The sequence below is a fragment of the Oryctolagus cuniculus genome, chromosome 7 (genome assembly GCF_051225735.1).
Source record: "Oryctolagus cuniculus isolate XC-2025 breed Fujian yellow rabbit chromosome 7, ASM5122573v1, whole genome shotgun sequence".
NCBI classification, from domain to species: domain Eukaryota; kingdom Metazoa; phylum Chordata; class Mammalia; order Lagomorpha; family Leporidae; genus Oryctolagus; species Oryctolagus cuniculus.
The window spans coordinates 15,543,992-15,555,426 of record NC_142873.1 but is presented as its reverse complement, the minus strand read 5'-3'; the positions used below and the strand labels follow the sequence as shown (position 1 = coordinate 15,555,426).

Genomic DNA, 11,435 nt, shown 5'->3' with positions numbered 1-11,435 from the left:
CTGTGCCAGGCTGACCACCCCAGGAGTCAGGAACTCCATACAGGACTCCATGTGAGTGGTATGGGTGACCCAAACACCAGGGCTATCTTCTGCTGCTTTTCCCAGGCCATCAACAGAGAGTTGGATTAGAAGCAAAGCAATTGAACAGGAACTGACATACAAATGGGGTGTAGGCCTTGCAGGTGGCAGATTGAACCACTGTGCCACAATTCCAGTCCCAACAAATGGCAAATGTTTGAAGAGATAGGTTTATCCTGATTTTAGCACTATACATTGAATACATGCAGCAAAGCATCATATGGAACTCCATAAATATATACAATTTTTATGTATCCTTTTTTAAAATTACAACAGAATTTTTATGCAATGGGAAAAAATAAAAGGCTATATGGAGGATTGAATGTCTATTAATTCTTAATTTTTCATGTTATATCTCTTTACACTGCACATTTGCCTTCATAGTTCTTATCATCCCTTGCCAAATTGTCCTTCTAGAATTTTGTTTTTGGTCTTTAATCTCAACTGCAATGTAAAACACATAGAAGTAAGAATTTTACTTTGTCCATTTCTATATCACCTGTGTCTCACACATGCATACTAAACAATTATTTATTGAACAAAAAAATATATGGTCAAGACAAAAATCTTCTGAAAAAGAAGATTGGAAAATTTGATTAGCAAATTTCAAGATACCAGAAACCAGTAACAGGACAATTTCAGTAGTATTGCACAAAGAGATCAATGGAACAAAATAGAAAACCAAGATGTACCCCTTATCATTATTATGAAACTTGGTTAACAAACATTAGAAATACCATTGTAAATAGGTTATAAAATGATGGAATCTAGTTAACAATCTTCAGATAATTGCCTCTTTTTAAAATTTTTATTCATACAAGGTGAAGAAATTTCATGTATTTCATGTATACAAATGTAGGAGCATAGTGGCACTTCCCACCATACCCTCCCTCCCATCCACACTCCCACTTTCCCTCCTTCTTCCTTTCTTATTCTTGAAATTTTTACAATTATATACTTTCAGTTTATTTTATAATCATAAAATTAACTCTCTACTAAGTAAAGAGTTCAAATATGTGAATTTTTACAAATAGTAAGAAGAAAAAAAACAAAAAAACAAAAATCACTGTCCCTCAATAGTACAGACAAGGGTGACAGACAATAATAAAATCTCAAAATATCAATTTTTCTCATATACAGTGTATTTTTTACTCTTAGTAACCATATGGGGAAAACATGATATTTGCCTTCAGAGAACTGACTTATTTCACTAAGGAAAATGGTTTCCAGTTGCATCCATTTTATTAAACCAGGATTTTATTCATTTTTATGGCTTAGTAGTAATCCGCAGTGTATGTAGACCATATTTTCTTTATCAAGTAATCACTTGATGGACATCTGGGTTCATTAGCTTGGCTATTGTGACTTGAACTGCAATAAACATGAGGATACAGGTAATTTTTTCATATGCTGATTTCATTTCATTTGGGTAAATTCCCAGGAGTGGGAAGGCTTGGTCATATTTTCAGATATATTTTCAGCTTTCTGAGGAATCTCTATGCTGTCATCCACAATGGATGTACTAGCTTTCAAACCCACCAACAGTGGATTAGAGTACCTTTTCCCAAACATCCTCACCAGCACTTACTGTTTCTTGATTTCTGTAAGAAAGCCGTTCTAACCGCAGCAAGGCGATATCTCATTGTGGTTTTGATTTGCATTTCCCAGATGGCTAGTGATCCTGAGCCCTTTTTTATGTGTATGTAAGCCACTTGAATTTCATTCTTAGAAAAACGCCTGTTCAAGTCATTTGCCCATTTCTTAACTGGGTTGTTTGTGATGCTGTTGTCAAGTTTCTTGAGCTCTTTATAATTCTGGATATTAATTACAAACCTGTATAGTACTTTGCAAATATTTTCTCCTATTCTTCCAGTTGTCTACTCACCTTGTTGAGTGTTTCCTTTGCCGTACAAAAGATTCTTAGGTTTATGTAATCTCATTTGTCTATTTTTGCTTTGATTGCCTGTGCTTCTGGGTTTTTTTTCAATAAATCTTTGCTTATGACAATGTCTTGAAGAATATCCTCAATGTTCTCCTCTAGTAACTCAATCTATTTTGAGTTGATTTCTCTTTAAAATGTAACATAGGGGAGTTTTTTCATATTTCTGCAGGCATAGATCCAATTTCCTCTTGTTGAAGAGACTGTCCTTTCTTTGAGATTGATTTTAGTTTTTTTTTTTTTTATCAAAAATTAGTTTGTTATAGATATATGGATTGATTTCTGAGGATTCCATTCTGTTCCATTCATCTACATGGCTTTTCTTTGCTGGGAGGGTCTTTATTACTGATTTAATTCCCATCATGGATATTAGTTTATTTAGATTTTCAATGTCTTCATGCCTCAATTTTGATAGATTGTATCTGTCCAGAAATCTATCCATTTCTTCCAGATTTTAGAATTTGTTGGCATATTTTTGTGCCCCCTACCAGGCTGTTTTGATAGCAACTGCCCTGCAGTATGTCCTAAAATCTGGTATTATGATGCCTCCAGCTTTATTTTTGTGAATATTGCTTTAGATATCCTGTTTTTTATGATTTCATATGGATTTTAGAATCATTTTTTCTGGCTCTGAGAAGAATGTTCTTGATATTTTGATTGGGACTGCATTGAATCTGTAAATTGCTTTGAGTACTATCCACATTTTGATGCTATTAATTATTCCAATTCATGAACATGGAGTATTCTTCCATTTTTAGTATCTGATTTGTTTAGTGTTTGATTTGTTTAATGTTTTGAAATTTTCATTGCAGAGATCTTTCACTTCCTTGATTAAATTTATTCTAAGGTATTTAGATTTTTTGTAGCTACTATGAATGAGACTGATCTTATAAGTTCTTTATCAACCATGGCTTTGTCTGTGTCTACAAGGTCTATTGATTTTTGTGTGTTTATTTGATATCCTGCAGCTTTACTAAACTCTTTTATGAGTTCCAATAGTCTCTGTGGAGTCTTTCGGATTCCCTTATATATAGGATCATGTCATCTGCAAGCAGGGATAATCTGACTTCCTCCTTTCCAATTTGTGTCCCATTGATTACTTTTTCTTGCCTAATGACTGGCTAAAGCTTCCAGAACTAGATTGAATAGCAATATTGAAAGTGGACGTCCTTGTCTGGTTCCAGATCTTAATGCAAATGCTTCCAACATTTCCCCATTCAGGATGATGCTCACTGTGTGTTTGTCATATATTACCTAGTTCTGGTAAGGAATGTTCCTGCTATAACCAATTAGCTTAAGGTTTTCATCATGAAAGCTGTATTTATCAAATGCTTTCCCTATGTTCATTGAGATAATCATATGGTTTTTGTTCTTCAATTTATATGAAGTATCACATTTATTGATTTGAATATGTTGAACCATCCCTGCATACCAGGGGTAAATCCCACTTGGTCTGGGTGAATGATCATTCTGATGTGTTGTTGGATTCAATTGGCAAGTATTTTGTTGAGGATTTTGGCATCCATGTTCCTCAGTGATATTGGTCTGTAGTTCTCTTTCTTTGTGATATCTTCTTCTGGTTTAGGAATTAGAGTGATGCTGGCTTCATAGAAAGAGTTTGGGAGGATTATCTCCCTTTCAGTTGTTTTGAGTAGCTTGAGAAGAATTGGAGTTAGTTCTTTAAATGTCTGGTAAAATTCTTCAGTCAAGTCATCCGGTCCAGGGATTTTTTTTGTTGGGAGGGTCTTTATTACTGATTCAGTTTCCATCTTGGTTATTTGTCTATTTAGGTTTTCTATGTCTTCATGCCTCAATTTTGATAGATTGCATCTGTGAAGAAATCTACACATTTCTTCCAGATTTTGCAATTTGTTGGCCTATCATTGTTAGTAGTAATTCCTGATGTTTCTTTTTATTTCTATAGTATCTATTGTAACTTCTCCTTGTTATCTCTGATTTATTGATTTGGGTCTCTTCCCTCTTTTTTAGTTAATTGGGAAAATAATGACTCAATTTTTTTCAAAAAATCAGCTCTTCATTTCAGTGATCTGTATCATTTTTTGGGGTTTCAATTTTGTATATTCCTTCTCTAATTTTAATTATTTCTCTCTACTATTAAGTTATGTCTTGGATTATTTTTGTTTTTCAAGGTCCTTGTGAAGTATTTTAGACCATTTATTTGATGTCTTTCCAATTTCTTGATATAGGCACTGATTGATAGAAATTTCTCTTTGGACTTCTCTGGCTGTATTCCATAATTTTTAAATGTTTTATTTATTTATTTGAAAGGCAGGGTTACACAGAGGAAAAGGCAGAGAGAGAGAGAGAGAGAGAGAGAATGAATGTTCCATCTGCTGGTTCACTCCCCAGATGGCCACAACAGCTGGAGCTGAGCCAATCCGAAGCCAGGAGCCAGGAACTTCTGGGTCTCTCACATGGATACAGGGTCCCAAGCACTTGGGTCATCTTCGACTGCTTTCTCAGGTCATAGAAGAGAGCTGGGTTGGAAGAGGAGCAGCCATGACTCAAACCAGCACCCATACGGGATGCCAGCACTGTAGGCAGTGGTTTTTCCTAATATGCCATAGCGTCAGTCCCCACATAATTTCTTTCCAGGAATTGTTGACTTCCCTTTTGATTTATTTTATTACCCAGCATTCACTCTGGAGTGTATTGTTCAGTTTCCATATGTTTGAATATTTTCTGCATTTTCTTAAGTTATTAATTTTCAGCTTCAGGCAATTCTGATCATAAAAGATACATGGTATGATTTCATTTTTTTATTTATTCAGAGTGTTTTATGGACTAGTATACTGTTTATCCTAGAAAAAGTCCCATGCACTGATGAGAAGAGTGTATATTCTGCAACTGTGTAGTGAAAAGTTCTGTAGATATCAATAAGGTTCATTTGGTTCATAGTATAGATTAGTTCTTCTGCTTGTTGAATTTTTGTCTAATTGCTCTGTTCATTGATGAAAGGGGGTGCATTTTTCCTGTAACATTTGACACAGAAAATCAGTTATAATTAGAATCTTGAGAACAAGTACACTCACTGTTCATTTTTGTATGTATCCCTTAAAATATAATTTGATTTCACATTGCTAAATTAAGCAGAACAGGCCACCTAGAAAAATTATAGCAATGTAAGCAATTAGTAACTATTATTTGTTAGTGCACAATGTGTTTTGGTTCTGCCAAAAGATCATTTCCGGTCAACTGTTAGTAATAGAATTTTGAAAGCAATTTTCTAACACAGTGGAGGTTCAGTGTTTTACTTTGTTTTTCACTTCAAGTTCAAGAACTTTTCTAACACAGTATGAGAAATAGGAATACATTTACTAATCAGCTTCCATTTATCTGAGCAGACTACATATTTATGTATGTTGTGGATATTTAATGTTAACCAAAATTGTATAATAACTTCTATGACACATAAGTGCACATCTTACTCACTTAGATTGCATGATTAATTCATAGATAAAATTAGGTACAATTAAGGCCGGCGCCGCGGCTCACTAGGCTAATCCTCTGCCTTGCGGCGCCGGCACACCGGGTTCTTGTCCCGGTTGGGGCGCCGGATTCTGTCCTGGTTGCCCCTCTTCCAGGCCAGCTCTCTGCTGTGGCCTGGGAAGGCAGTGGAGGATGGCCCAAGTGCTTGGGCCCTGCACCCCATGGGAGACCAGGAAAAGCACCTGGCTCCTGGCTCCTGCCATCGGATCAGCGCGGTGCGCCGGCCGCAGCGCGCCGGCTGCGGCGGCCATTGGAGGGTGAACCAACGGCAAAGGAAGACCTTTCTCTCTGTCTCTCTCTCTCTCACTGTCCACTCTGCCTGTCAAAAAAAAAAAAAATTAGGTACAATTTAAAAAATTTGCAAACAATAAACTTTAAGCCCTAAATTGGATCTCTCCTATGCCTTTAGTCTTTTTTAAAAAAAATATTTATTTATTTATTTGAAAGGCAAATTTACAGAGAGGCAGAGGTAAAAAGAAAGAGAGAGAGAGAGAGGTCTTCCATCTGCTGGTTCACTTTCCAGATGGCTGCAATAGCCGAAGCTGTGCCTATCTGAAGCCAGGAAACTGGAGCTTCTTCTGGGTCTCCCACATGGGTATAGGGGTGTAAGGACTTGGGCCATCTTCTGTTTTCCCAGGTCTTAACAGAGAGCTGGGTCATAAGTAGAGCAGCCAGGACTCAAACCAGCTCCCATATGGGAGGCCAGCACTGCAAACCAGAGTTTTAACCTGCTGCGCCACAATGCCAACCCCTGCCTTTAGTCTCTTAACTAAACTTATGAATATTTCCAAGATTTAGTCAATTTAAATCCTCTCTTTCCATTCAGGGACAAATCCTTGCAGTTTATATTCCAGGACTTGGTGTCTCTTTGTCTCAAAAATCACATTTTATTCAAAGGCCTGTGGCTGTTTTCATACATAGACTTACAAGGACCTTTACCAAGGTTTTTGGAAGTTCTCAAAAAAAAACCTTGTGTATAAGAAAGCTGAAAGCCTTTATGTACCCATTATGGACATCAGATCTTTTAATAGTCTCTGGCAGTGGTGGTACATTGGAACTGACTAGCTTTATTGTGAAGATTTGCACAGCTAAAGAGGGAAGGAGGGAGAAGTCAGCATTAGTTGTCATACTGATTGAGTTTTTAATTCATGAGGTACAGCTTTTATTTATGTTGCTATCTCTTCTGATGGGTTTATATCAGCAAAGATGCCTCTGTGGCAGAATTTGTACTCTACTCCTTCCCTCCTCTCTAAACTATGTTATCACATTTAAAAAAAAAAAAACAACCCTCAGATGATAGTGAAAGAAGTGGAAGAATTTGAAATATTCAAAAGAGAACCATTTCTCTAAACAGTGTCTCTCTATTCTCATAAGAATTTTTGCTTTGAATTTTTGGGGCCAACTCTGGGAATTCAGCATGGTTAATTTCTTTTTTTAAAAAAAAGATTTATTTTATTTATTTGAAAGTCAGTGTTACAAAGAGAGAAAAGGAGAGGCAGGGATAGAGAGGGGTCTTCCATCTGCTGATTCAATCCCCAGCTGACAGCAACAGCTGGAGCTGTGCCAATGCGAAGCCAGGAGCCAGGAGCTTCCTCAGGGTCTTCCCACAAGGGTGCAGGGACCCAAGGACTTGGGCCATCTTCTTCTGCTTTCCCAGGCCATAGCAGAGAGCTGGATTGGAAGTGGAGCAGCTGGGATTTGAACCGGCACCCATATGGGATGCTGACACTGCAGGTGGCAGCTTTAACAGCCTCGCCACAGCGCTGGCCCCTAGCATGTTTAATTTCTACCCTGATTCCTTTTTAGTTTTCCTTTGATTATTTTCCCTAATCTATTTTATACCAAACCCACATTCTGATTTCTTATCCTATATAATATTTACTCTCCTTTTTACCAATTAAATATATAAAATTTATATGATATAATATTAATATGAAAATATATATTTACAATAGATATGAAATTAGTCTTTTCATACTATATACAGAGCGTGAGTACCAATTGCTTTGTTTTTTAATTTTTTTATTTTTATTTTTTGACAGGCAGAGTGGACAGTGTGACAGAGAGAGAGACAGAGAGAAAGGTCTTCCTTTTGCCGTTCGTTCACCCTCCAATGGCCGCCGCGGCTGGCGCACTGCAGCCACCACACCGCACTGATCCGAAGGCAGGAGCCAGGTACTTATCCTGGTCTCCCATGGGGTGCAGGGCCCAAGCACCTGGGCCATCCTCCACTGCACTTCCTGGCCACAGCAGAGGGCTGGCCTGGAAGAGGGGCAACCAGGACAGAATCTGGCGCCCCGACCGGGACTAGAACCTAGAACTTGCAATGTGAGAAATAGATTGCCCACTCCCCAATACACTTTTTTAAAATATTTATTTATTTGAAAGTCGGAGTTACATAGAAAGAGAAGGAGAGGCAGAGAGAGAGAGAGCGAGAGCGAGAGCGAGAAAGAGAGATCTTCCATCTTCTGGTTCACTCCTCAAATGGCCGCAATGGCCATGGCTGGGCCAGGAGCCTGGAACTCCATCCAGTCTCCCACATGGGTGCACGGTCCCAGGCACTTGGGCCATTCTCCGAGGCTTTCCCAGGCGCATTAGCAGGGAGCTGGATCGGAAGCGGAGTGGCAGGGGCTTAAACCAGCGCCCACATGGGACGCAGCATCACAGGCAGCGGCTTCACCCGCTGCAGCACAGCGCCGGCCCCTCCCTTTGTCTTTCTGAGACCAGCGGAGTCTGGGGAGGATTTCTGTGGGGAGGGTGTCGACTTGGACTCCACGGAAGATGGGAGCCATGGAGGCTTCTGAGCTGAAGAGGGCCAGAGGGGGTGGGAACAGACTGCAGCCCGGGGGGCCACGGTGGGGCTGGGGAGAGGCATGGGAGAGAAACAGCTCAGTGCAGGTGGCGCTGGAAATGTCCCTCACAAAACCCCTGCAGGTTAGCACCAGGGCTGCGGGCGCTGCGGTCTGAGCTGGCCTCGGTGGTCAGAGCAGCGTGGTGATGACACAGGGCAAGGGGGAGGCGGGCACCTGCCACTTGGCCCCTGCCCTGGATCCCGGTGGACAGAGGCCGCGGAGGGCGGAGGAGAAGGGAATCCAGCCCGCCGCGGCCACCGGGCGATGCTGACTGCCCCGGGCCTCGCCGGCGGGGTGGGCTGCGGAGGGTCTGGGGGCCTGCGCCGGCGCCCCGGGCATCACCACGCCCCGTCTGCTCTTCCCGCAGAGATCATGGAGGAGCACACCAAGGAGAACAGCTTCGGTCTGGAGGGGGCGCCAGGCGCGTCACCCTGGGCGCCGCCGCCACCCTGGGGCTGCCCGCCTGGCCGGCGGATGGCGCCCGCCCCGGGCCCCGGCCCGCGGCCGCACCTGGTCATCGCCGAGCAGCCCAAGCAGCGCGGCATGCGCTTCCGCCACGAGTGCGAAGGCCGCTCTGCCGGCAGCATCCTGGGCGAGAGCAGCACGAGGCCAGCAAGACGCTGCCCGCCATCGAGGTGAGCGCGCGCCGGGCGGTCGGCGTCCCTGCCCCTGCCCCGGCAGCGCCGGACTGAAGACAAAGGCCTCGGGGTGGTGGGAGAAGGGCGGCCGAAGCGAGGCCTTCAGAACCGAGTCCGCGGGTCACGGCACCCAACGAGACCCGTTATCCTTGTCACGTTATAGCGCCATCGCCTTTGAAAGGCAGAGTTAGATACGGAGCGCCCCTCCTGGCCGCCGGTTCCGTCCACGCAGGATGCCCCGGGCCCGGCCGCGTAGTTCCGCGTCCCCGTGCTCTCGCGAGCAGTGCTGTGCAGCACGTGGTTGAGCGGCCGCGCCTTCCCTGAGCAACTTCTAGAAGGGGAATCTCTGGGGAAACGGAACTCGCCCCTGAGATCACCCCGCGGTGGCCCCCTGCACTTACTGCATCCGGGTCTCCCACGTGGCGGGCGCTTCCGAGTGCTGCTGTGCCTGCGCCGTGTGCCGTCCGCGCTCGAGGCCTGGGCCCCGCCGGCTCCTGGGGCCGCCACGTGTCCGCTTAGAGCCCACGCGTGTCCCCTCTCCTGCCTCCCCACTGCCCTCGGGGAGACCCCTTCCCTCGCAGCCCCTCCTCCCTGGCCACCTCCAGCGCTGTCGCCCCTGCCTGGAGACCCTGCCCCTCACCAGGGCCCCTCGCAGGGCCCCAGCCCCCTGCCTGCTCGCCCGCTGAGCAGCCACTTCCCCTTTTGTTTCTGCAAGCTCCCTGCCCCAGTGCTGGGAGCTGGGAACTCAGTCCAGGCCCCGACCCCGAGCCCGCAGTAGCTTGGAAGCCGGCCCGGAGCCCGCGCAGGACTTGGCGCCCAGGGCTCCGCCGTGGCCGCTGACCCGCAGCTCTGCGCTCACGTTTATTTGGGGGCTCAGTGGGTCCACGCTGTGCTCCCAGCCCGGGAGCGCCGACACGGTGGGTAGCAGTGTGGCTTTGGGGTGAGGGCAGGGATCGGAGCCCTGGCTCTGTCACCTATCACTCCGATGGGCCCGTCTGTGGAGCAGGTGCACACCACTGCGCCGACCGCGTCCGGTTCCCGCTCCTGCGCCTGCCCGGTTGGCGTCCTCACTGCTGCTCGATTGCTCCAGGCACTGCGGCCTAAGGCAGGCGGCCCACAGACGAGCTGGGGAACGGGCTTCCTCCCATGTGCGTTTGCGGCCGTGGACAGAGGGACCGGTGGCTCTGGTGTGCCGAGGGCCGATCACCTGGCCCTTCCAAGCCTGCGCCCTTCGCGTCTGTTTCTGCAGGTCGAGAGGGAATCCTTTGGAAGATGTATGTCCCAGTTCTCTTGGTAGATTGTAATTGATGGCTAAATTTTCATGTGCTATTTTGTTTATTTGAAAGGCAGAGAGACAAAGAGAGAGGAGAATTTTCCATCCCCACCCCTTCCCTGTGTCTGTGCACAGCTGGGTCCCTGAAGAATCACCAGGAGGTGGACATGAACGTGGTGAGGATCTGCTTCCAGGCCTCCTACCGGGACTAGCAGGGGAAGATACACCACATGGACCCCGTGCTCTCCGAGCCCGTCTACGACAAGAGTGAGTGGCAGCCACTGTCCCGGGGCCCATGCGCAGGGACGGACACACAGGCACTGGCCGGTTCCTAGAAATACTTAGTTCTTTAAGAAGCAGAATGAGGGAGAGGGAGGGAGAAAGAGAGAGAGATCTGTCTGCGGGTTCACTGTGCAAATGGCTGCAAGAGCCAGGGCTGGGCCAGGCGGGTCTCCAGTGTGGGTGACAGGAGCCCCATACAGGTCTCCCATGTGGGTGCAGGGGCTCCATCCCGGTCTCCCGTGTGGGTGCAGGGGTTCCATCCGGGTCTCCCGTGTGGGTGCAGGGGTTCCATCCGGGTCTCCCGTGTGGGTGCAGGGGTTCCATCCGGGTCTCCAGTGTGAGTACAGGGGTCCGGGCACTGGGGCCGTCATCCACTCCTTCCCAGGCCTTTGGCAAGGAGCAGGATCAGAAGTGGAGCAGCAGGGACTTGAACCTGTGAGGACTTCCCGAGTAGAGGCTCCTCCCTCTGCGACAAACCCTGCCCTAGCTTCTTCTGTGGAGACAGTAACGTGTTCCTCAGAATCCCCGGCAGGCTCGGCTTTGTCCCACTGGTGGGAACTTGTCTCATGGTGACTCCTAGCTACAGGGAGTCTGGGAAAGTGAGTCCAGGGAGGGGCCTGGGTGTGGACAAGGGCACCGGCTCCCTAGGGAACGCCACAGGCAAACAAGTGCAGGGGCTGCATTCAGGGATTTCAAAGTGCAGCTGATAGAGCAGCAGCACAGGTGGGCATAGGGGGCAGGGGGGATCTGTCCTAGGTGGGCTTAGGGGGCAGGGGGGATCTGTCCTAGGTGGGCTTAGGGGGGCAGGGGCTGTGTCCCACGTGGGCTTAGGGGGGCAGGGGACTGTGTCTCAGGTGGGCTTG

The 11,435-nt window shown here is 46.0% G+C and overlaps 1 protein-coding gene across 1 annotated transcript in view; it reads left to right on the top strand.

Annotated features, from left to right (window-relative positions):
• The first annotated feature begins 10,520 nt into the window (after nt 1-10,520).
• The window catches only part of LOC149125310 (transcription factor RelB-like), a 63,451-nt gene continuing 62,536 nt past the window's right edge, over nt 10,521-11,435 (top strand). Inside the window, exon 1 of the mRNA XM_089336781.1 lies at nt 10,521-10,557. Coding sequence (XP_089192907.1) covers nt 10,521-10,557 — 37 coding nt within the window. The remainder of the gene's footprint in view (nt 10,558-11,435) is intronic.